The 26,170-nt window shown below is 33.1% G+C and overlaps 1 protein-coding gene and 1 long non-coding RNA gene across 7 annotated transcripts in view; one reads left to right on the forward strand and one right to left on the reverse strand.

The window, feature by feature from the left end:
* LOC145662678 (uncharacterized) overlaps positions 1 to 26,170 on the forward strand; it is a 481,436-nt gene that overhangs the window by 449,047 nt on the left and 6,219 nt on the right. For all 6 annotated transcript variants that reach the window (XM_081728499.1, XM_081728500.1, XM_081728495.1 and 3 more), the window contains 6 exons: positions 1,566 to 1,628; positions 3,427 to 3,757; positions 6,455 to 6,536; positions 17,769 to 17,917; positions 18,862 to 19,006; positions 24,701 to 24,887. In XM_081728499.1, coding sequence (XP_081584625.1) covers positions 1,566 to 1,628; positions 3,427 to 3,757; positions 6,455 to 6,536; positions 17,769 to 17,917; positions 18,862 to 19,006; positions 24,701 to 24,887 — 957 coding nt within the window. The remainder of the gene's footprint in view (positions 1 to 1,565; positions 1,629 to 3,426; positions 3,758 to 6,454; positions 6,537 to 17,768; positions 17,918 to 18,861; positions 19,007 to 24,700; positions 24,888 to 26,170) is intronic.
* LOC145662679 (uncharacterized) overlaps positions 1 to 26,170 on the reverse strand; it is a 199,594-nt gene that overhangs the window by 133,898 nt on the left and 39,526 nt on the right. The window lies entirely within an intron of this gene.

A 26,170-nucleotide genomic window follows, 5' to 3' on the forward strand; every position in this document is an offset into this window, starting at 1 on the left:
ACAAAAATGCAAACAAAACTGACAGAGTTCGAGTCCTCGTGATACAAGCTAGAAAAAGTAGAATACTTTTTTTTTTAACTAAGGAAAGCTCAATGTCGATCTTGAAATAAGAAAAGTGATATGAAAATCTATGGAATATAAATTAATAGAAACAAAAATAATCTATTGAAGGTTATGGCAAGCCATGAGGATAGTACGATTGTTTACTCTACTTGTTGGATTGCCACCTTTTGGTATGCCTAAAGTGAAACATACTTTACATCGAACGAAAGTGGGCCCACATAGCGTAGTCGCTAATGATCTCGCCTTGCTGAAAATCAGTCTAGGGTTCGATTCCCGATGAAAACACTCGCTCAAAAATGTGTAAAAGCTTTACCAAGACAGCCATCCTGAGTGAGATTTTTCTTATTCACATCAGAGAAATGCCGAGATGATACCTAACATAATACTCTCATTCGCTTCCTTCCTTCACAATTCCTTTCTTTCTCTCCAATTCTCCAAATAGTGTTATCGCTGAGGGACGTCATATCTTATACGTGACTGGCTAATATAGTCATAGATGCCGAAAGCCCAGAAATAAAATTTGTAATCCTAATCCTAACTTTACATCCAACATGTGCAGATCGCTGGTTCTCACATGGAGCAATTTATTAAGAGTAATACAAAGAATTATTTATGTTCGTGAATGAAAATTGCAGTGAAAATTTAAACCTGAACCATACACACATAAAAAATAAAATCCGTAACGTTAGATTGTTGCCGGTTAGTTAAAGAGAAATTATGTACCATTGAACCGGTCAAAGAATAACATAAGTGGCGATGATTTCACTATTGCGAACACGAAAAATAAAACCGATAAAACCATATTGCCGATAAAACCATATTGATATTTCGAAAGTCATAGATACACACCATTGGTCGAAATTTACAAATGTTACAAAGAATTTTTTTCGCATATTTCGTAAGAATTTTGGGTAATCAGGCGTCTCGCAATACGATGGCCCCTCTTGGGATTAATTCAGGACGCTGAAAATTTTAAGATCTTCCGCCTAATTCAGGGCAGGTGACAACTGTATCTACTTGCACACTATACACTTATTTCGGTATTTTAGTCGTTTTGAATCTTAATTGAGCCATGACATTCTAACTGCAATATTAAATAAATAATATTGCAAACAAAGTAAAAGTAAAATATTACACTCTATTATTATTATTATTAAATTATTTTAAGTTTGAATAGTATGTGATAATTCAATGCACTTATCAATTATTATTGCACTTACCCTCATAGCAGTATACGAGTGGTAAGTACAAGAATAAATTTATAATTGAGTATTTCATTCTACTATACATTTTTCTATTTTAAAATGGCTTTAATCGAAAATTGCTATCGCTTTCAAGTGAAGACTTTTGTGTATATTTTCATTTCTAATTTATCTTCAATTTTATGTGGAATTATCACATGCTTATAAAGAAAGTAACATTATAAGTAGTTTATATATAAAATTACATTGTGTACATAGTGATGTATTCTCAATTTCACGCTTCTTTTTTGTTTATTTCAGTTTGGTTGCTATGGCTGCTTTGTACTTTCTGGAATTCCAAAAACACTCAAGTATTATATCTAGGTAAGAGGATTCTAATGATGTTTTAGCTACTCTTCATATTATTTTCTTTTAAGCCCTGTCCATGTACTATATATACTACTCCACATAAGCAACTCGAAGGGAGTAACACTAAATGAAAAGAAAATATAATTTCACCAAGTACGTATAAAGAAAGTACAGATGCACAATGTAACAGAAATGAACATCAATGTAGCTGTGATGCACAGAGTAGCCAGAAAGTTTAGATACCTCTGCATCAAAAGCTGGAATGTGAGAGGACGCTGGTTGTCAATACAGAGTGTGGCCACCTCAAACAGACATACAGGCACAGCATCTGTTCTCCTATGCTGCGGATTAAATTGTTTATCAAGTCTTGAGTAAGATTCCTGAGTAAGAGAGTAATGGAGCCATTCCTCTAAGAGGGATATCCGCAGTTCAGGAATTGTTCGTGTTAGTGGATTGCACTACATTATTCGTCACCCAAGAGTATCCCAAACATACTCGATTAGATTAAGGTCCGGTAAGTAAGCAGACCAATTAATACGTGAAATATTTTCTGTCTCCAATTAATTGGACACAAGATGTGCATGGTACGGGCGTGCATTGTCATGCATACAGAGGGAGTCAGGACCAATTGCTCATGGAAATTCCGAACGTTGGAATGAAGAATTTCATCCTGATTACATTGTGCCATCTAATTTCAATGTTCCACAGTTTGGAGATTCGTTTTCCCATACAGCATTATTCCATCTCACACCATGACGGAACGAACTCCAAAGGACGACCTTTCAGCAATGAAATTAGGATGATATCATGTTTCTGACTTTCTCCACAAGAATATCCGACCGAAATTCCACGACAGGATGTATCGAGATTCAACAGAAAACATTATTCGTGTCCACTAGTTTTCTCTCCAGTCAATATGCTCCTGATATCACATATATCCGCACGTTTGTGCATCCTTTGCAATGGTACACACACGACAGGCTCCCTGGCATACAGTCCTGCTTAATTCAGGCACCTACGAACAGATTCACGACTAACATGTTGTTCCGTAACATGAAACTACTCATCTGCCAGTTGAGAGAATGACACTTTACGGTTATGTATGGGGTGATTGTGAGGAACCGGTCATCTGTCCCTGACGTCATTCTCGGACGGCCTCCTCCATGATGCCTATTGACAGTAGGACCATTTTGGAAGCTATGATACAGCACTTTTATTCATTCAAATGTCAGTCGTCCAATTATTCGATTTCGGTCAACATCACTCACATGTTGTCTATGATACATTTCAAGATATCTGGACTTGATAACCCACGTACAAACCACCATTTTAGTGCTTTGAGACTGGGATAGTACTAGGCTGTAGTTTACGTTGGAAGCACCAACTTTTCACCTTGGCTACTAAGGTGCTGCTTACGCGGTATAGAGAACACTCACACTGCTAGTGCTTCTTTCTGTTTGAATATGTCTCATACAAATTAAATGGGCAGCACACATCCGCTATACCATGTTCTCTTGAGTTGTTTAACTTATGTGTAGTAGTATAGTTATCCTGAAATCAAAAGATTAATTACGCTTTTACTTTCTCTAAGAACAGAGTGTAACCAATAGGCAAACATTTACAGTTATTCCTTTATGAACAAATTGCTGTTCCATCCATTTGTTCATCGCATCTTTACACATTCTATTTTGTTTTATTTATTTATTTTCTTACGTTATGTTACTCCAACAATTTCCAAATTATGAAAATTGGGGGGTCTATTCTTGATAACTATTGAAAATCACTTGACTATTTTCTGTCTTCAATATTACAGTAAGCTGTCTGAATCGCAGCCACCTTCTCCGAGTGCTTCATCACTGACATCGTCATCATCATCATTATCGTTCTCGTCTTCGTCTCTGAAACCTACAAAATACCCGTCGTCGTCGAAAGAACTCTCATGGTATTATACATCACAGAAAATCAAACCCCCAGACATCAAGCATTATACTCCATCGGTGAAGCCATTAACAACCGAGTCAGAACCCGTGGTTATCCCGGAAAGAGAATATCCAGCTCCTATAGTAAGAAGTCCAGTGATAGGAAAGCCTCCTGAATGCTCACACTCCATGCATTATTTGGATGGTGAATCTTCAACATGCCAGGTAAAATTTCTTTTTTATTTATACGAATCAATCAATCAATAATAATAATAATAATAATAATAATAATAATAATAATAATAATAATAATAATAATAATAATAATAATAACAATAATAATAATAATAATAATAATAATAATAATAATAATAATAATAATAATAATAATAATAATAATAATAATAATAATAATAATAGAAGAGAAAGAATATAGAGTAGCAAAAGATTATGATAGCCACATCTATAAGACTAGTTTATATTAAGTGAAATACGTATATATATATGACAAAAGTAGGTAACAGTATATTTTTCATATAATATACAACCGTTGTATTTTTTGATGTTTATTTTATTTTTTATTTAATAAATGAAATTACATTACATCCCAGAGTAAAAGTTTGCAATTGGGCAAGGATCAAACCCAAGTTTTCAGAGGTATATGCATCTAAGAGTACAAAATGAGTTTAAATATATTTTTGTTGTTGCAACGATATATGTATGTTGATGCATAAATACCTATGTAGAAAAGATACAAATAATTAAGGAAATGAAATGAAATTTTAGAAATAATGTTCGTTTTATTAATAGGGTAGTAAGTGTTATTTAAATTAGTACCTAGGTATTAGACATGGTTACTATACAGTGGTCTACGAAAGAGCAAATATCAACGAACATCGAAGATATTACATACTCGTTCAACGGTTACAGTGAATTGTGTTTCTGTTTTAAATCCGCATTGACCTATAGGAAGAGCAAGAATTGTCATATATATCATGAATACAGTTCACAAAGAATCGTGTGGCAAATATAGAGGCATACAAACTTTCTTTTTCCGTCGGCAAGATATAAAGACAATTAATTCCGAGAGAGAGTTAATTGTTGCGTTTACTGCAATTTATGGTAAAAGGCTATAAGCGATTAGAAAGCCATTATTAAATGTAATATTGTATAAATTTGGGAAGTAAAGGAAAAGTGTCTTGTTGTACTGTCAAGAGAAATGTTATTATGTAGTTGGAAAATTTTCAATAGTTAAATTGATTTATTTTATTGATGGAAGCTAAGCACCGTATTTACAAGCTTATTCCTTTTCTTAAATCTCACCACACTAAAATTGATAAAGAAAAATTACATAGAAATTCTAGTTCAGAAAGATATAGTAAGAAGAAGAGCTTAGCATATCAAGAAAGTCTATGGTAATAAATATTACTATAATATGGTATTAGTAAACTCAATGAGAGAAAGAAATTTACGTGAGTAAAAAAAAAATGAAAATCATTTGCTAAAAAGTTAGGTAATACATACGCGAGGGAGGGGGATACGCGAGTAAAATACGGTAATTAATTTAAGCCCTTCTCATTGTATTGTGAATTTAAAAATCTTCTAACATATTGATTCCAAAAATAATATTAATACTTTCACTCTTAGGCTTAACCTGTGATAATTCCAGTTTCCTGCAAATTTAGTGCATTTCTAAAATATGTATATCAGATCGTAGAAGAAAAGTAAGCATACGAAATACTTGACAAATAAGTTTTAAAACATTCCATTTTAAGATGAATACATTTAATTTTATTGTTCGGTGTAATTGCTACAATGTTATTTCAAACATATATCTTTTAACTTACATGAAAAAATAAATCTTTCTACAACAAAAATATAATGTGGAAAAGGTGCAAAACTTTATTATTATTATTACTTTGATGAAACTGCTAATGGAGAATTTTTGCTTTTTATTCTCTATTTATATTCCTTCGTGTATTACTACACAAAAACGTAAAATGATCTTAGCAGAACTAATTAATCTACGTTTGTCAGCAAACTACAGCAAAACAACAAAACCGACAAACGATTTCATCATACAAGATCTTCACAATTTAATCGCCAGATGCCAAGCAAAATAAGCTTTCCTCCTTGGTGCGAACTGAAATAGTTTTCCGCAAACGGAGAATTGATTCTGGCTTAGGATTGAAGGTTTTATACATCTAATCTTTTCACTGACAAGTGTTAGGATTGTCAAAAGATAGGTAAGGAAAAAAGTCTTAGTAAGGATGGAATGTATGGGAATTAATTATATTTTTCAGTTATTATTTATAATTCTTTCCTACACATCCTATTCCCAGTAAAACATTTTTTCTTTCCTCTTTGACAATACTGACAGCAAGCAGGAAACTTCAACGTTAAATATCATTTTTTGAATCAATCTATTACAGGATACAGAAAAATTAGGTTTATACTTATTGAGTTAACTTAGATGATTGGTCTTCAAACCACTTACATTACAATGACAAATATAGTTGTTTTGTTCATTACTTGAACTAATTCGAAGATTTCTAAGATAGCAAAGTTCATCTAACATACCAAAACACACAAACACATACGTACTTCTTTGCATAATATAAATCAATTTAACAGTAACACAGTATACCATTCTGTTAGGTCCATAGGTATGCCTTTATAAAAATTAAATTTCTGTAATGATAATAGTAACAGATATCTTAGTTAAGACGTATAAAACGTTTGAATGTTAAAGTAGCTGCTTGAAAATTTAGTCATACAATAAGATTCATTCTTTGATGAGTGAGTGTAATATTTCTAGTTAAAGATATTAACCATCTATGTTCAGAAAATAAAATATTTTTGAATTATGATTATAATTATTCTGTAACACTTCTAAATTTGTTATTATTTTGAAATCTATAGGTATATTGCTGTTTGACAGATATAGCTCCAATTGAAGAAAACCAAAACCCTCAAGTCACTTCCCAAATGAGTGGAGAAAGAGGTACGTATAAATTTAATTTGTACTCAGATTCTCAATATTCTACTATGCATTGTTTCGCATTTGGTGCTTTTGTAATATAGTTTTTATTCTATTACCATAGGCTTATCAATCAGTTATTTAGAAATAGGGCATATAACTTCATTAATTCAATGTATAACTTACGTATATACTTGGATAATTATGCTCCAACTTTTAATGGTTTTGCAAGATTAATTTAATTTTTTTTTTAAAGAAGTGGCTCTCTATTAGATATGATTGATAGACGAAATTTCTCTAACATGGATTCACAACCAATCACCATTGGTACTACTGTCATTTGACAAGAGCTTAAAGAAATTCATCTCGCCCTTCTTCAACTATACAGTTATTTTCCTTAATGTGGACATCAGACTTGAGAATGAACATCTCGAGACTGACGTAGATATCAAATCTATCAACAGTTGACCATGTCTCCACTTCAGGAACTCCCAGTCTTGACTAATTGGGGAACCCATCTGTTCAACTGTATCGGCCATCAGCAATTATTTCAAGATTATCTTCTCAGCTTTCGACAACCGAACAATTTAGTCATGGTGAAATTACCACTGAAAAAATAAATAAATATATATCTATATCTATATCTATATCTATACCTATATCTATATCTATATTTATCTATCTATAGATAGATTAACTTAATATCATTCCGATCTTCTTTCTCAACTGAAATTAAGGAATATTGCTTATTCCGTGTACTCAGCACGTAAAACCGAAAAGTATTTCCCGATTCGCCCCAAAGTTGTTTACTGAAAAATCCCCCAATATTTGCACCCTTATTACTAGAAGTGTTATCTTGAAACTTTCTGCTCTACTACCGAAGAAATGCCGGAAGTTTAGATCCAAAATCAGTCCTATATTCGATACTAACTTGACCTTGCAACATCACTTCACAAAGATAGTTTCCTCCATTGCGATAGTTTGTGATTTATTAAACTTCATTTACGTCCTCAAATGCACCACTCATTATCAAGCATTCTATTAGCAAAACTATAACTGCTCTTTCAATCCACATCAATAAATACCAATATTGCTGCAGCATCCAAATTTACCAATGTACCTGTGCCAGAACATATAGCTCATGAGAATAATACATTAGACCACACTATCCTAAAAGTATCTATATATTAAAATGCTAAGTTTATATGTTTGTGGTCAAGAAAAGTTTATACATTTGTGGACGTTTACGTTTGGGGCAAATTCTTTTGACAATGATGTCTCAGAAACTACAGGCTCTAGAAAGATGCCGTTTTCACTGATCAATTGCAAATTGTGTGTAGATTGTTCAGTTCTAATTGAATATTTAAAAATGAGCATTATTTCTTTATTATTGTTTTAAAGATACACTGGAAGTATTGAAATTTTAAAGCATCATATCCTACGAGTTATACATTCCAACACAACACATTTGTATACGTAGTTAGTATATCTCTCCGGCGTTTGTTTCATGGCCAAATGATAATGAAAAACGAAGGATAACCATTTTTCCAGTCTAAGACGAATCTTTATTGTTTGGAGTGTTTTACCCAATGAACACTATATATCACTGATATTATAATAATTGTGTGTGTAATGTATTTGCTTATTGCATACTGCATGCAAGAAGAAAGAAAACACTATTCATACATGAATTAGAAATTCCAATGGGAAGTAGGCTCAAATCTTGCAAACGGTGCAAGATATTGAAAAAATAATCGAAAAACTCTCCCATTTATGATACCTGTTGCCGATTTTTATCAAGATGTCCTTCACTTGTGTCTGTAAGAGGACATGTACAGATGTTGTGAGGAATGACAAGGAGGTTCATACTTATATGTGAAAGATTCGCTGTGTAGAGAACGCAGGTTCAGCTAGTCTAGAAAGAAAATTGAAAGACTCAAACCATTTTATTCTCGAATCAATTATTCTACTACATTTAGTCTATATCCCTACACCTTATTTTATCTTGCTATTTTTTTATTTTTTTCAATTATTTTAAACCTCCGAACTAGGCTATACATAAGTATTGGAAGTCTTATAGAACGACTATGTCCATCTGTCTGTCTGTTTGTTCGTCAGTCGACAGGTAAGGTTAGAACAAAAACGGTAAGAAATATTGAAATTTAGTTTTTTGGAATTGATTCAGCGTTCCAAGAATAGATTCTATCGTCGCCATTCACCACGTATTCGAAACGAAAGAGGTAGAAACTAACCATTTCTTTTTTCAACGTTAATCGTCTTAGAAAAAAAACGGTAATAGATAACGACAAGCGGCTTTTGGATTAGAAAAATGAAAATGAAATGAAATTTCTGAGTTTTACGTCCCACGGTTATGCCGGTTAGGCTAAAGGAGACGGTAATGATGAGTAATGAATGAAATGGTGGAATGAAGAAAGTGGGAGGAAACGGGAGAACCCCGAGCAAACCCACGCACACGCTGTTTGTCCACCACAAAGTTCACTTGGCGGGGGCTGGGATCGAACCCGGGACCCCAAAGCTTTTGGATTAGATTCAGAGTCTCAAGAATAAATTTAATCTCTATGTATGTCTCTACTAACACCGAAGTCGTAGAAATCCATTATCACTTCTGATGTAAATATTGATCCATGTAAAGCAAAAAGTTAAGATTGTCGAGACGTGTTTTTTTCAGAACCAATTCAACGACCTTAGCATACATCTATATACTTCGTCAACTCTTTATTGAAAATGTAAGTGATAAAAATCAACAATTTCCTGTTTTATTGCTCTCTTCGTACAACAAAAACGGTATTAGATAGTGAGAAGCGGTATTTTCGTATTGATAAGGCGTCCAAATAATAGATTTATTCTCTACTCTTAATCTCTCTACTAAAATATGAATTGATAGAAATCTTCCATTTCCGGTTTCAGTATTAATTTTTATAGAGCTAAAACAATAAGATATAACGAGAATTGGCTTTTTGATAAAGGGTTAGCGTCCTAAGAATAAATTCTCTCATAACCCTCTATTATAACTGGAAGGTATAGACTTCCTTTTTTGTTGTTGTTTTTTCAATTTTGAATTCGCATAGTTTGGAACTCTACTATAGATTGACAATGTGAAAAAAACTCATTTGTTTCATTTCTATTTAAATTAGTCATAATTTTTTTTCTGTAAATATATTTACATTTATATATTATTTTCAGTATCCTTACCAACCAACCCATCTCATTAGTTCTATCTTCATCAACAACTTTCTTTCTACTCACAACCTTCAACACTATTATGAGATTGAATTTTAATCTGCCGCCCATCTGAATCTTTACAGCGGCTTTATTTTATTTTCTTTCTACGTGTTCTTCCCCTATCTAATAAAATATTTAGCGAAAGTTCTTGTAACTCAAGATTACTTGAGGACAGGTCCTCAAAACATTTCAGTTTTCGTTCGGAGGGAGTCGGGTGCAGATCGTATGACTCATAGACGTAACGCTTGAGAAATCCTTGAGAAAATGCGAATAGTGTTAAATGTTTAACAAGCTTTGGGGAAGTGTTTTGCAAATCCTCTGTGTGGATTCAAAAGAAAACTAGTAATTCTATGAAGTAGGCTAGCAGAATTTTTCAAATACTCCTGTTAATGAAAATTTATGTCATTTTCTTGATTATTCCCAGTTTTTAGACTTCCAAACTACATCATGGATAAGTATGGAGGTCGTACAGAATGTCTATGTTCGTCTATCTGTTGATAGGTATTAGAGCAAAAGGGGTTAGACAATCGAGGAGTTTTTTTAAATCAATTCAGTGTCTCAAGATTACGTTCCAACTCCTCCGTTAATCCTCTATTCAAACCAAAAGTGTTAGAAATTAAACATTTCCAGTGTCAACATTAATTGCCGTAGAACGAAAACGGTAAAGATAGGGACAACCAGTTTTTGGAATTGATTCAGTGTCTCAAATAAAAATATATGTACTTACATCTCCCTCTCTACTGAAACCGGAAGTGGTAGAAATTCACTACTGTTTCCGGCTTCAATATTGACTTTTATAGAGCAAAAATTGTAAAACCAGTTGTTTCTGGGAAATGATTCAGAGTCTTAACAATAGGTTCAATATTTTTCTCAGAAATGGTTGAAATTATATATTTCCGGTTTCAACGTTCATCGCTATAGAACAAAACTGGAAAGAGATAGTGAGAAATGGCTTTTTGATATGAATTGAGCGTACCAAGAATAAAATTCTCCTCTATTGCAACCAAAAGTGGTAAAAATCAAATATCACTTTCAGTTCTAATATTGATTCCCATAAAATAGAAACGGGAATAGAATGGAACAAGCGCTTCCTGGTATCGATTCCGAATTCAAGAATAGATTTCATCCCAGCTTTAATATTCTATTGAAGCTGAAATTAGTAAGAACTAGTATAACTACTGGTATTAATATTGATTCCTATATAGTGATAATTGTAACAGATAACGAAAAAGTGTTTTTGATGTGTGTTACACGTCCGATGAAGAGATTCTATTTCTCATATTATCCCTCTATTGTAACCTGAAGTTATAGATTTATTACTTCTGATTTCAATATTCAGTTCATATACTATGGAAGTCTATATAGTTTGACAATGTGAAACGAAATTCTTTTTCTTCTTCTTCTTCTTCTTCTTGTTTAATGTAATGACCATCTAATTGTTTTATGATATATTTTCTTTATTGTTATTATTGCTTTTCAGGGAATGCATCTTTTATATTCACATGTCGAATTTCGAGCGTCGAATGGAAAGTGTCATTGTTTTAGATGATGTGAATATTTACATTTAGTTTTAAATTATTGATTTTTAAACGGTAATTACCGTTCACTAGGTGTTCTGTTGCAGTATGCAGCAATAGTTTGGTGTAAACTGAAAGTAATCTTAAAAAGTCTATCAAGTACTTAAATTACCCTTAAGATGCAGAACTACACAGACACTGGCTTCAATGTTGTAGGTGCGGTGGGTAATAGAAATGAGATTTGTTTACACTGGTTTTCAAACATATCTATAAAACGAACTATTAGAACTTTCTCTCGTTGTGAATCTTAATAATAAATAAATAAATAAATAAATAAATAAGAAAAAAACACCGTACCTTCAGTAATTGGGGCTTGTTAAAGATTTATATAAACAAGAAAAACAGTCTGAAAATCAAGCGAAAAGAAAAGAGATCAGAGGCAATAGAAAAGTTATTACATTATTGCAGATTATTGTTCTATGGAGTAAATTACATACAATTAGTTCAGTTTGAATCCGCATGCAAGTAACAAAATTGTATTTTGTTTTGTAACGTCAATTTGCTGTAGAATTTCTTCATCCAAAGAGCCTCTTCTTTGTCCTTTAAGTAGGAAAGAGCAGACGTCAAATTTTCTGCGCTCTCTACCGGGACAGCCTATAACCGTGCCGCATAGACAAGAGGCAATTTAGTAGAAGACATCTAATCAGTTACAAGCAGTTACACAGTAGAAGTACTGTGTTATCGTGTTTTCACTATTTTGTTTGCAAGTGACTCGTTACACATACTCTTATAAGTGGTTGTTTCTCAGCTGTTTTTCTGCTCTTAATTTCGTTCCTTTCTTTCCTCCCTAGTTTACCTGTCTTATTTGATGACTTATTTAGCCAAAGCTCTGATAGCGTACTTCACTTTTTTTATATTCATAAAATGTACAACTTATCTGATTAACGCGGCTTTCGACTATCTTTAGGCTGTAGTCAGGGGTGTAACCAAGGGGGGCCCATCGGGGCCAGGCCCCCCCAAATGGTTTCCTGGCCCACTCAAATGATTTCCTGCCCCCCCCCCAAATGACCAGCTTTTAAAACATCATAGTAAAATTATCTCGCTCCATTCGTTTAAAAGTAACAAAGTTTATTGACAATTAATAATTTATGGTAAAATAGTATGGAGAAATATTGTTTTCCATACCGATCGATAAATAGTATAGTATCTCTTCCTTATACCGATCGAAAAATAGGATACTTTTTTGTGACAGCAGATTACACAATTTACTGCGATTTATATTTGACAGTTTGAAGAAAAACGTTTTAACAAGGTACTACAAATACAGCCATAAAACAAAGGTACAAAACTGATTTGTTAGTACAGTATATTTTTGTATTCTTTAATAAGTGTTTTAAAAGTCATAGAGGATGGGAGATTTGGTGAGAAATAATGCTTTTATTCAATTTGGATTTCATTCGCTCTCTCTTTTATTTCTACTCAGTGTAATAAAATAATTATGTTTTTTTAGGTGATTGTCCAAAGAATGGAACAGGTGATAATCGGACGGTGCAATACCCGGGGAATATAGTGGTTGCAATATTGTTTCCCATCCAAGGCGGAAAATAGTGTCCTGAGTCATCCTAGCCATGTAGGACTTAGCGTTGTCCCGTAAACGAGGACTCATTTGCAATTCAGAAGTGATGGCTCCAGAGTTTTGAGTTTTTGTTGAGCACAGCTCAACTGCTGACACTACACAGTTGCATTGATACTCTGACCAGCTGGTAGCAGTTTCCGATGCACCAAACACACAGAAGGACCTTCTTCTGGTACAGTGCTGTTTCGGCTGTTTTGCAATCGGTTCATGGGATGCTAACCAATGATGACGACGCCATGGAGCTTCGTATAGGACACACTTTTTATCACATGTCAACACCCTGTCCAGAAATGGCTCCGAAACAGTAAATAAACACAGGCGACTGCCGCGTTGCCTTCTGGCCCGGAGTCAAAATATGTGAGACCCATCGACCCAACTTGTAGTGCTTCACAAGTTGATGGATGTGCTGCCGAATGGTTTCTCCACACACTGAATTGTAGTCCCAGTTCCTCTTTGTACATGTGTTGGTCTTCTGGCAGGTGGTATTTTCGGGTGTTTCGTCATCGTCCTTAAACTTGTTAAACCATCGCTGCAATGTCCGCGTCGTCACGACACCCTCACCAAAGGCCTGGCATATCTCCTGTCCCGCTACAGCGGCGTTTGACCTCCATTGGAACTCGTTCAGAATGCATGCTCTTATGACGCTCTGTGGACGTCCCATGTTCCCTCTGTCTTTACGCAAGTTCACGGTGTGTCTGAATTGCCACAACCAGGTAGTACGTTGGATATACCCGCACCAACAACTGACGTTCGCCTTATCTCCAATCGCATTCAACTCATGGTGTGAGGTCCAATTGAACACAGACTTCCACGAAAAGGGACAGAACTTTTTTGGTTACCTTTATAGTTATGCACAGAAGTGTAGCGTTTGGTCCCGGGTAGTAGTTTTTGATTAAGCATAGGGCCTAATAAAAACTATCTTGAATATAATTTATGGATAATAATAATAATAATAATAATAATAATAATAATAATAATAATAATAATAATAATAATAATAATAATAAGAAGAAGAAGAAGAAGAAGAAGAAGAAGAAGAAGAAGAAGCTAAAATAGTGTTTTTAGTTTTCCAGAAGGAAACCAAAATTTTCCTTTATTTCATTCGTCAAAAACACTAGCAGCAACACTTTTTTTTTTTTTTGGCTTTGTACATTGTAGCTGCCCCCCCTCCCTCAAAAACGACGGGCCCCTGTACACAAACCTGCTGGCTACACCCCTGGCTGTAGTACAGCTTGAATTTGAGTAGTTGAGACATATAAGTCGTGAATCGTTTCCAGAGGAATACTGGATCATTCTTCATGTACTGCAGCACTCGGTTGCCTCAGCGATGATATAGGTGTAACTCTGAACCGGACTAGCTGCTCTGAAACTGATCAAAGATGTTCAATAAAGTTAATTTGGAGTTCATTCCTCGTGTTCCTCAAACCACGTTTAAACAGGTTTCTCTCTATATATTGATGCATTTACATCTTAAAAGACTGTTCGTTCATAGGGAACCTATCTGTACTATAGGAAGCATCTTGTCATTTAAAATGTGCACATACCCACTGGGAATAATTCGTCTTTTAAGAACAATAATAGGACGAATGGAATAGCCTACATTGCAAGTTTTCGCAATGTTTAACTATAGGAAGTAGGCAGTCCGCAGCATACATCTCCTTGGACGCTCCCATATATAAACACGGCGAGTTGGTAGAAACAAGGAGGAAAATTACTTATCGGTCCATATTATTTTTCCATTGGCTGCTGTTTGTTTTGTTGTCAGTGCTGTTTTTTTTCTTGCTATCGCATTGGCGACGGTGATTAGCATCCTGCAGTCCATTGTGTTACATTAGCTCTGGAGTTTTCTGATAGTCCTGTTCAATGCTCAGCTATCTCTCTTTCCGAGGTTTCGTTTTCGCCCAATATTTTTCTTTTCTGATGCTATAGTGCCACGATATCCGAATACTATCATCACTTTCGACTTTGTTGCCCTCAGTATAGCTTACCTGCTGGCAGTCTTCAATATACTTGTTACAACTAACCAAACACCCACAATTTGCTCTCTTTGAAAATCAGAAATGTCTTCTATTGTGCACCAAAAATATCTATTCTGTGGCTTACATAAATTTGGATTACAACTCCTCACGTACTACTCATTACTGCATAACACAACACTAATGCAAGACAGTCGTACTGCACGAATGTGACTAATTCAAGAAGAATGTATTGCAGTGCATGAATGTTTCCATTATATTGATAACTAAATGGTCTAAAAGGTATGGAGCTTTTGAAAGTTAAAACTGAGAATATATTTATTGTGATTTTAAAATAACATTATAAAACAATATATGCACTTTTTTTTTTTTTTTTCCGGCAGCATCATAATCCCGGTACTATAGTACTGGTGTAGTTTCTGGTCTAAAAATTGTGACACATGGTTCTCACAAGCCACTTTTAAAACTAACTGTACACCATTCAGAGAGTTCCGTAGAGATCAAAACAAATGGCAATTTGATAGTCCCAGGCCCGGGCTATATGGTGAATGCATTAAAACCTCCCAGCTAAGTTCTCTCAATGTCTGATGGATCGTAAAAGATGTATGCGATCTGGCGTTGTCAGCGTGGTATACAACTCCCTTTCTCTGACCAGTTCCAGTCGTTCCTTTTTACTTCTTAGGTGCACTCGCGCTAATTGTCAACAGTATGGGTCCGAGTCTATCGTTCTGCCTGCCTGTGGTAGCAGTCGTAATACACAATGCCCTTTCAAGCCTACCAAATGCACATCGTAACCTTCTTAAGCGTCTGTGGGGGCGTCGTCACAACCTAAGTTATCCATTTTCCATCACTCGTAATCAATCCTCGTCGCCACTACTATACAGCTATAACTTTAACTATTAAAAATAACTACTTCCAAACTAAGCTACTCTTTATTTACGAATACGGGTACATGCACACAAACTTCAAATGTACTTTAATAATTATTATCTCCATGCTACTAAATAATATTCTCCACAGTACTTATGAAATACCAACTTGCATATTCCAACTTCATTCTTGCTCACACGAACTCTTGACTCATGCCAAAGCTGGCTAACCCCATGCCCCATCACATTGACAGTACTCTCACTCTCTTCGCAAACTATTTGCTATACCACATTCTTCACAGATTATTCACCATTTAACTCTTCCACATTCTTCACATATTCACTATTACAATCAACAGCTTCAGAAATGGCTTCTGTTCATTACGTTTCAGTAAATATTCGCAGGTAGAGTTCGATGTAGTAAATATTTTTAAGTAAGATCATGTGTCACCCAAAACGCCGAGCTTCTTTCTGTAGCCAGCTTCCTCCAAATGGTTTAACATAGTCTGGTGATAGATCTTTATGTCATTGGTAATTTCATGATAGCTTCCATGCCGAACTTGGTCTGCTTTGCCAGAATATCATCCATTTTCTCTGTAATTGATCGCCCACTACGAGGATCATCTTGGACATCTACATTTCCAGAACGAAAGCGGCGGACCATCTTTTGACTGTAGCTTTTGATAACTTATCACTCCCATAAACAGCACAAATATCTTCACGGACTTGCGCAACTTTTGTGCCTTTATCGAAGTAAAATTGCAAAAATGTAGCGCAATTTAGTGGAATGTTCACTCATCTTCACGGCGCAATCAATTAGCTCTGATGATAAGAATCTCAATATTTTTGTACATCTACTACCTTCAACTGTTAGCTATCAAATGATATTAGGCCTGACCCGCTATGACTCATACTCCCTGAGATTTGAGACATTAACGCCATCTCGTACGATAATTAATGTGTTTCTCTCCTCAACCATAGGTTGGTGGGCAACATGGAAATTTTAAAATTTTTCTCTCCCTTAGGAGAGCTGTTTTATACTTTGATAAGATCTCTTCTTTGTAACTGCATCTAGATGTTCTATCCTTGGTCTTGCTCTTCCTGCTTTACCTTCAACTTTTCCCTCTATCAACACGGAGATCCAATCGGAGTGCCGAGTAAGATGGCCAAGCATGCTGCTTCTTCTTTTTCCTATTATCTTCATGATCTGTCGTCCTTCATTAGCTTCCTTTAGTACATCTTCATGCCTTTTCCTTTCGGTCCATGATATGCCCAGCATTCTGCGCCAACATCACATTTCAAATGCTATAAAATACTAAACAAGAAAGTTGAAAGTTAATTCAGACATTTTCAAACAACATAAATGAAGAGAAAAAGCAGAGAAAAACAAACAAGCACAAGGAACAGAGAAATAGCAATGTCGCTCAACTGGTTGTTTCACAGTTATTTCTCTGCTCTTTAATTTTTCTTTTCTCCCTGCTTTTGCCCATTCTACTTGATGAAACGTTTAACAAGTTATTTTCTTTTAAATTGTTTTTAGTATTTTCTGGTCAATTTAATTTGTTTTATAAATAAAGGTTTTATATAACTTCATTGCTATAGCTTCACTTTCAGCTATACTCAGAGTTTGAAATATTTTGCATAGTATGTATTTCCTAATTCATGCACAGAGAAATATTGTATGAAAGTTCTGAGACTATGGAGAATTTTGCAGCTGCTAGAAACATTGTGACAACGAATATTACAAAGTCATGCAAAATTGGAATATTGTTGAGGTCAACAGCAAACAAACGTTTAATAACAGAAAAGCGCAACGAAGACGATACTTTAATACTGATACTTGATGATACCATGTACGAATTTAAATTGCTATATGAATACATTAACATGAAATATTGCGTCAAAGAAATTAACATGTATATTTTTAGTAGATGCCTATCTTTATAGTTATTTTGATTATCATAATGTATTTCATTTTCTTTCATTACCATAATGTATTCACTTCCTTTTTGTAGCATTTGGTGATCATGAAGAGGAACATGCCACAGTTGCAGCTTTAGATGATATTCTGAAGGCAACAAAAGAGTCTCAAAGTGACTCGATCGAACAAAACAGTTTTGACGTACAGGAGCTACCAAGCGATCACCAAACGTTGGTGAGAGAGGTAAGTGACTTTTTAAATTCTCAGTGGGTTGATACTTTCCTGACACTTATTATAATTCATTCCAATTAAACTAGCTGAAATGAAAGAAAAGGTTGATGGAAAGTATTTGATTCCAATCTCCCTCCTACTGTCCCCTCGGTGTAGTAATGGAGTATTACCCAGATAGTGCTTTTTTTTTTTTCAAACTGAGTAATATGTGTACTAAGGTTGGTTAAAATTTCTTCATGTATTTTATTTCAGAGTTATGGTGGAACATCTACACAAACACACAGCATACGTACATACATTTGTATAGTATATACAGTATATAAAGATTAGGAGAAACTGAAAAATGTTATAAAAATTTGTTTTCTAATTATTATTTTTTTCGGAAATAGGGGAAAAAGGACTAATGTGAATACAAATAAATAGTAGAAAGTTTTAGTTTCTAGGAAAAATGTGGTAAATTATTAATCTTTTGTTGTTATTTGCTCAAATGATTTGCCCACGGAGTTTCATCAGTCTCCTGAACATTGTGACTAGCTCCACAGCAGGAATAACACCAACAAACACATACGTAATACTGAAATATTTATCTAATTTTAGCTCAGAAATTATCTATATAGAGGCATTCAGGAAGGAGTTCAATAATAGAAAGAGTGCTTGCTTCTGAAATATTCAATTTGCTAGTTACACCACCTTCTGTTATTTGTAGTGAATATAAGCTAGAGTGTTTTTTTTTTATTTATTTATTTAATCATTATTAATTATTATTTTTTTTTTACATCTCTCTTGGTGTATGGAGTAATCAGAAACAGATGATGGTTATAAAAATTTAATTAGTGAGATTCTTCAGTAAATCCTTCCGGTTACATATTATTGATTTTTCTTCAATTCCTTTTTCTGTATACAGAATATTGATACATCATTTTTAATATATTTTTTATGTTTTTATTTGAAAATAGTCCTCCTCGTGGTCGAAAGTCCATAATAATAAAAGGAATGTGGATATCCTAAAAAGAAGAAAGAGAACCAGTGCACAGCATCAGATCATACATGATAATCATGAAGGCCTTGACGAAGGTGACACCAGTTTGGAAAGTTTACCAGGTATTGGTGTATTATATTTTTGCTCATCAACTGACATTATATATATATATATATATATATATATATCTTCTTCAGGGTTTTGTGATAATATTTTTCATTATTTTTAGTAGTAATTTGTACATAGATTCGTAGATATTGACTGGTATCGTAAAGACACAAATTCGGTATATTGCTATCATTATAAATTACAGACTGTGATGAACAATTATACTTGGTACTTTAACTTTCAAGATGCTGCATATTTTAACCAGTAAAACATCTTTTCCAACAAAAATTTAAGAGCTTTTTTTTTTTTTTTTTTTTTTATGGGTTTTGTCTATTGTAACGACACGTACTTTGAGTGTGGAAAAATTGAGGATGCTCCAGTAGACCATAATTAACACAGTCATTAAAGCAAAAATAAATAGATAAAGTAATGTTAAAAGAATCAGAATTAATTAATCAAACTCAAATGCACGTAGCGAGGGTTAAATTATAGCATAAAAGAGTAGACACTCATAATCTAAAGATGAAATCAACACTATCTTTAAATATTAACCAAGATTGAAGCTGGTAATTAAGATAAGACATCGGATGTTTGTATTGGGATAATAAAAGGAAAAGTAGAATCTAAGAAATCCTATAAAGTTTTGTCTAAGTCTTATCTATGTCTTGTAAGAGGTGAATTCCATGCTTGACGACTCGGCACAGCAGCGATCCAGGTTTATCTGGAAATAGTCACATAATTCCCCTATTCGATATTCCAAATACTTTTAATAAATCTATAGTTCTAGGTCAAATCTTGCCATGTGACTTAAAACTAATCATTGTCCTTTCTGACACACATTCAATGCCACCGAATGATGATGTCTGTGATGTAATAGATCGTCAAAGATAGGACAACATATGATAGTTCAAGTAGAATCGATATTGAGGAAAAGAAACTATAATCTGAAGGAATGAACTACAAGCTTAGTATTTATTAATACAGTTACATTAACACTTCAAAGAAGAATTTGCCTTTATGTTACAGAAAGTTTTGCTCAAATCAGAAAAGTAAAAAGCGATTAGTGATTGTCCTTAGCGTCCGTTGTACTTCAATGAAAGAAAAAAATACCTAACTGGTCGTTGAAAAGTCGAGGTCGAAACAAAACGAAGTCGAACTGATGCCAGTGTCAAACAAATAAAACACCATCCTGGAAATGAAGTCAGGCCTCGAATAATCCAGTCAGGGGAATGATTCTCATATCACAATACTACAGTGTAAATTAGGGAAAGATGTCAATATTAAGATACATTGTGACTACATGCAAACTATATAGGGTTTCTGTGTCGCTATTCACTACAATTTTTAAATAGAAATCGAGCGGAAAGGAAGCTCATGTCCTGATGACATGGTAACTACAAATTTTTTTATAACCAGGTAATAGGAAAGATGGAGGACCTTACGAACTGCTTATAAGATTCATGAAATTCTAGATGAGTTCGAAAAATTCAAGAAGAATAGAACTGAAATATAAATTTGGGTATTAAAAGTGAAAAGAAATCAGCATTCATGTAATGCAATTTTTAATTATCATTTTTTTTCAAGTTGTAATATTGTATATATATATCGTCATGTTACATTTGCATAGAGACATAAAGCAATTTCCTGAATGGAGTCGCCAAAATTCTGAATCAGTTTGAAATAAACTGAATAGAACTTACGCTTGAATTTCACTAAACCTAGAGCAGTTCTATCAACATGGCTTTGTTTTAACAAAAGAAACACTGACCAAACCTTCAAACCACCATATTCTAAACTATAATATATAATGGCTTTGTTACTCGTAAATCAATAACAACTAATTCAGTAATAGTCACCGACTTTATAGCTAACTCGTTAGATGAAGGATGGCAAGTTGACGTAATATATATTGACTTTGAGGAGGTCTTTGACAAAGTAAGTCATAAAACACTGTTAAACAAAATAAATCGTTATCTTTTTTCTTCAGCCCTTATCAAATTCTTTTCATCATATCTAAGTGAACGTAAGCACACAGTTGTTTATAAAGAATTAAAATTAGACAAGTATTTTGCGTTATTAAGAGTTTCACAGGACTCCGATCTAGGCCCTTTACTATTTCTATTATTTATCAATCTTCTAGGTCACATACCCAATAATAATAATAAAAAATATTTTTCGCTGATCTGAAGATATACGCTAAGATAAAATCCGTGCATGATTGTCGTGATTTACAACACGACTTAGAGAGTATTGCGAACTGGTGTTCAGTCAATAAACTTAGAGTAAACATAAACAAATGTAACGTATTATCGTTCAGCAGAAACTAAAATACCCTTAAATATGATTACAAGTTTGATAACGCTTCTATAAGAAGACTTAATACAGTAAAATCTAGGTGTTACATTTGTCCCAAAATTAACGTTCAATAACCACATCGAAAACGTTACTCATGACACTTTTGAATAATCAGGATTCATAGTTAGAAGTGGTAAGAACTTCAGAAATATTAAAACAGTGTTGTAAATGTATTACTCATATAAACGATCCAAGTTGGAATATGGTGTTATAATTTAGAACATCTCCCAACAAAAGTATAGCCAACAAATTGAAAAAGTTGTATTTGATATATAAAGTAACTGAAATTTATCTCTCATTTGAAAACTATAGCACACGCGTAGAAAATTTACTCATTAGAACAAAGGCGTAATATTGCCGATCTGATATTTTTCCAAAAACTAGTTCGAGATGAATTCGATTGCTTAAACTTTATATCAACATTAAACTTCTATGTTCCTTTAGTTAGAACTAGAACTAATAATAGAGGTCTCTTCTATTGCAAAAACACTGGAACCAACATACTACTGAAGTCACCAGTCTGGAGAATATGTTCTGTCTATAACAAATTATGTCGAAAACATGATAAAATTGATATATGTACAATGTCCTGTAAGGAAGAAGTTTTGAAGGACAAATATGACTTAATATTATTAAAGTTATTAATTATGTTTAATAATTTAAACAAAGACTGTAAACTTGTATTATTTCTCTTCTCAAAGAAGATTAATCTACCAAAATTCATTAAAAAAACGATGATTCAACACAAAAAGGATATTGTGTAAATAAACAATGTAATTAATGTAATACATAAGATGCATTTAAAAAAAAATTCACCAAACATGAATAAAACAAGATGATAGAAGTAAGAAAACACGACTAGTGATCAAGCTTCCTTTCTCACTTGACTTGCAGTTTTCTAGCGTAGAAAGAGAAAAGTTATTGCTTCGATGGGCACATATCTAATCAATTTGGTAATATCTTGTATCTTTTCCCATTGATTGTCACTGGTTTTCTATAAACTCGATCAGTTGGTAGAGTTTACTGGGCATCTTCTAAGTATTTGAAGACAGTTCATCAATGTATTCATAAGTTTTCACATATCCTGGGAGATCATGTAGTAACCGAACATTTTGCATTTTGATACATTAAATGATTCGTTTACTTTCGCCCTTTTTCTCTGTTAAGTACTCACCACTTTCGGAATAACTTCTGCCACTCTTTGTTACGTTGAACAGTCATCTGATTTACAAATACCGTAACAGCAATTAAAACAGGCGACATCAACCCTTTATATTGCAACACTAAACTCCAAATCAGCAAACCAACTGAAATAGCTCTTCATGCGGTTTATATTGACAAATTAAATATTAATTAAAACTTAAGTTTATTTCTAAGTCGTCTTGATTGTTATTTAAATAAAAGTTTTATAGTGTACTCATATTTTGGTCAAAAATCCAGAATTAGACATATTTTCTGAAACTAGTTGTAGAAACCAGACTTGATTGAACTGATTGAAATTCTTTGTCTATAATGAATATTTTCCAATATTTTTCTTCTCTCTTCAATCAGTGGTTGATGAGCAACACAGAAGATTTAAATACGCTATTTAGTTAAAGAAAATTGTTTGATATGTTGATATGATTATTTTATATATACTGTATCTATCTATCTATCTATCTATATATATATATATATATATATATATATATATATATATATATATATATATATATATATATATATATATATATATATATATATATATATAGATAGATAGATAGATAGATAGATAGATAGATAGATAGATAGATAGATATAGATAGATAGATCACCCACATACACAAATTTTGACCTTCACGTCTGCTTCTTGTCTTCAACTTTTTCTTTTAGCAGTAGATTAATCTATTTTGAATGACCAATAAATTGGACAATCATATTGATCCTTATTTTTCGCTAACATAACCAGGGTCTATCGATTTCCGTTTGCTTCTTTAAATATATCTCTGTAACTTCTTTCTGTTCATAATATACGCAACATTTTTTTCTCCATAACTACATTTCAAACCCCATCAATTTTCTTTGTTTTATTCTCTAATTATAGAAGAAAGGTATAGCAACTTACTGACAGAATGTTCATTCTGATACGATCTCAGGTTATTTAAGTTTGTTGTGGACAACACCGTCTCCCTGAAGTTTTTCGAGATATTCTTGTTTCCTTTCACTTCTTTTGTTCTACCAATTCTTTAATAACCACTCAAGTGCATTTTCCTGAACACCATAAGCTCCAACGACAAACTAAAATTTTCATTTCTAAGAATATAATTCCGAATTTGCTGTTTTGAGAAACAGACTTTGCTTGAAATTTCTACCGGTAATGTGAAATCGAGATCTTATATTATTATATGCATGACCTTGGTACCGTGGAAAAACGGGAAAGCACTGGTCTGGGATTTCACATGTTCTGATACGTTTGCTCCTTCCAACATTGCCCCATTCTTCAATTCAGGCAGGTCTCGTCGCCTTTCACAGAAAATCCGACAAACCTATTTGACAAATATTAGTTTGTAAGAGTAGCAGTAGAAACTAGTGGATCTTGGGGTCACGAAGGATCTAATTTCATTAAAGAAGTTGGTCATCGAATAGCGATCAAAACTGGTGATCCCCGAGCTACTGGATTCCTTTTCCAACGTATCAGCATTGTTATCCAGCGCGGAAGTATGTCATCGATCTTAGGCACATTACCTCCTGGTAAAGAACTGGACAAGATTTTTCTTCTATAACCCACAATATGACTTGCTCATTGTCTATTATTTTTCAGCGGTTGTTGAATATTCGTATATTTCACTGTACTTGGTTGTCACTTGTATAATTTTATTTGTACTCCTTTTGCTATTGCAATCTTTTTTGTTATACTGTTTGTACTCCTTTGGGCCCATTTGTGGTCACTTGCTGTATGTGTCCAAGAAATCGATAGAAATTATTGTTATTATTAAGTCATAAAGAAATTTAAGCATCACAATTAACGAAGTATCACAATATTATTAAAATTACATTATTAAAATATAAGATATGCACAATATATTGATTATAACATTTTTTCACTAGTATTTTTTTAACTGTCACAAGAGAATTAGCTCTCATATTTTTATGTTGTAACTAATGTTGTAAAAAAAGTATTTTTTTCTTTTTATATGCATTTATGTTATTAATTTTAGAATGTATTATATAATTTTAAGGAACGCCTCAAATCAATTGTAAGTACCAATATTTTACATACTGTAGATATGTATATTTATAAGATTACAACTAAGATGCGATTGAGCTACTTATATACAAACATATATACAGTTACATTTACATTTTTATTGCAGACAACGACCAAAGTATGTTCACTATTAGTCTCCGAGGCCGACATTTTAACCAGAATTTGACAGCTGATTTCTGTATGCCGGAAGCAATCGATTATACGCGATGCATTGACAGAACAGCCTCCAATTTCACCTACCAAATACGTGTCAGTCGTTACATGCCAGACGAAAGTGTTATTCTACAATTTCAGTAAGTAAAATATAAATGTTCTCACAATTATTTAGTAAAAAAGGATAAGTATATTTAGATTGCAGTGGATTTACTCCTTGAAACCGCTTTCGTAATGTTATTATGTGGAACTTTAAAATTAACACGAATTTGACATAATATCAGCTACTCAAGAAATGATTGGCAGACACTATAACTTAATGAAAAGAGTCCTTATCTATAATGCAAGTTTCTGGTTTGGTCCCAGCTCACATGATTTTGGTTATACTACTCTAGGTATATTGTACTCTTGGATTTCATTTAGTGGGAAGGGCAGTCTCATTTTTTTTCACTGAACTCGTTACACCAATTTTTTTTTTTCATTAATTTACTGTTTTATGTCTTGTGTATTACAGTGCATATAAACGTGAGACGTTAAACTTAAGATTTTGAAGGCTTTAAGAAATAATTGTGGAACTGTACGTCTCAGTGGAATTAGGCTTAATTAAATTAGACATATACTAACCACTCAAAGGTAAACTCATAACCATACCACATTTCGAATCTCCCAGGACCTTTCTACAGGTGTATTGAGGTTCACGATAAGATAAATAAATAAAATTGTTACAAAAAAAATTATATTCTAGATTCACGTATATTCTAGATCCATCTATATATTCTGAGTATGTTCACGCATAATTTCGATCTACAGTAGATGCATCGATTTTGATCATTCATTTTCGTTTGAAAACGCATACTTCCCCTCATCAGCATATGACCATAGTCTTCGGAGTTAGACCATGAAACACCTCAATGGGTGCAATCAAATTGGTTAATATTTTGTTTAAAAATCTTATTTATTAGAAATCAATTGAAATAAATATATATATTTTATTACAATTCAAAATTATTCGACATTCAAATAAAATAACAACAGGCATAAATGAGGAATGGAACAATAATTGCTAACAGAATAACAGAAAAATATATAATCAATTGAAATATGTTTTCTTTTAAATTTTATGTTATGAAGAAACAAAAAGTCAAGAAAATTGTCGGAAATTTATAGCTGTTATATAATATATAATCAAAACTTGGATAGAAATAATCAGAACTCCACTTATTATTATTTTAATGCGAAATGTAAAAATATCCAACTGGTTTATGAAAGGATTGCTAACTTTACCTTTGTTTCTCATAAAACATTCATGTATGATTCCAATTATATAATTCTATAAATGTATTTCGTATAAATTATTTGAGTTAATGTGAAAATAATTTTATTGCAGTGTTTGATTCTGAAATTGAATGAGTAACATAAAATT

Source organism: Thermobia domestica, chromosome 10 (assembly GCF_964235325.1).
Source record: "Thermobia domestica chromosome 10, izTheDome1.hap1.1, whole genome shotgun sequence".
Classification (NCBI taxonomy): domain Eukaryota; kingdom Metazoa; phylum Arthropoda; class Insecta; order Zygentoma; family Lepismatidae; genus Thermobia; species Thermobia domestica.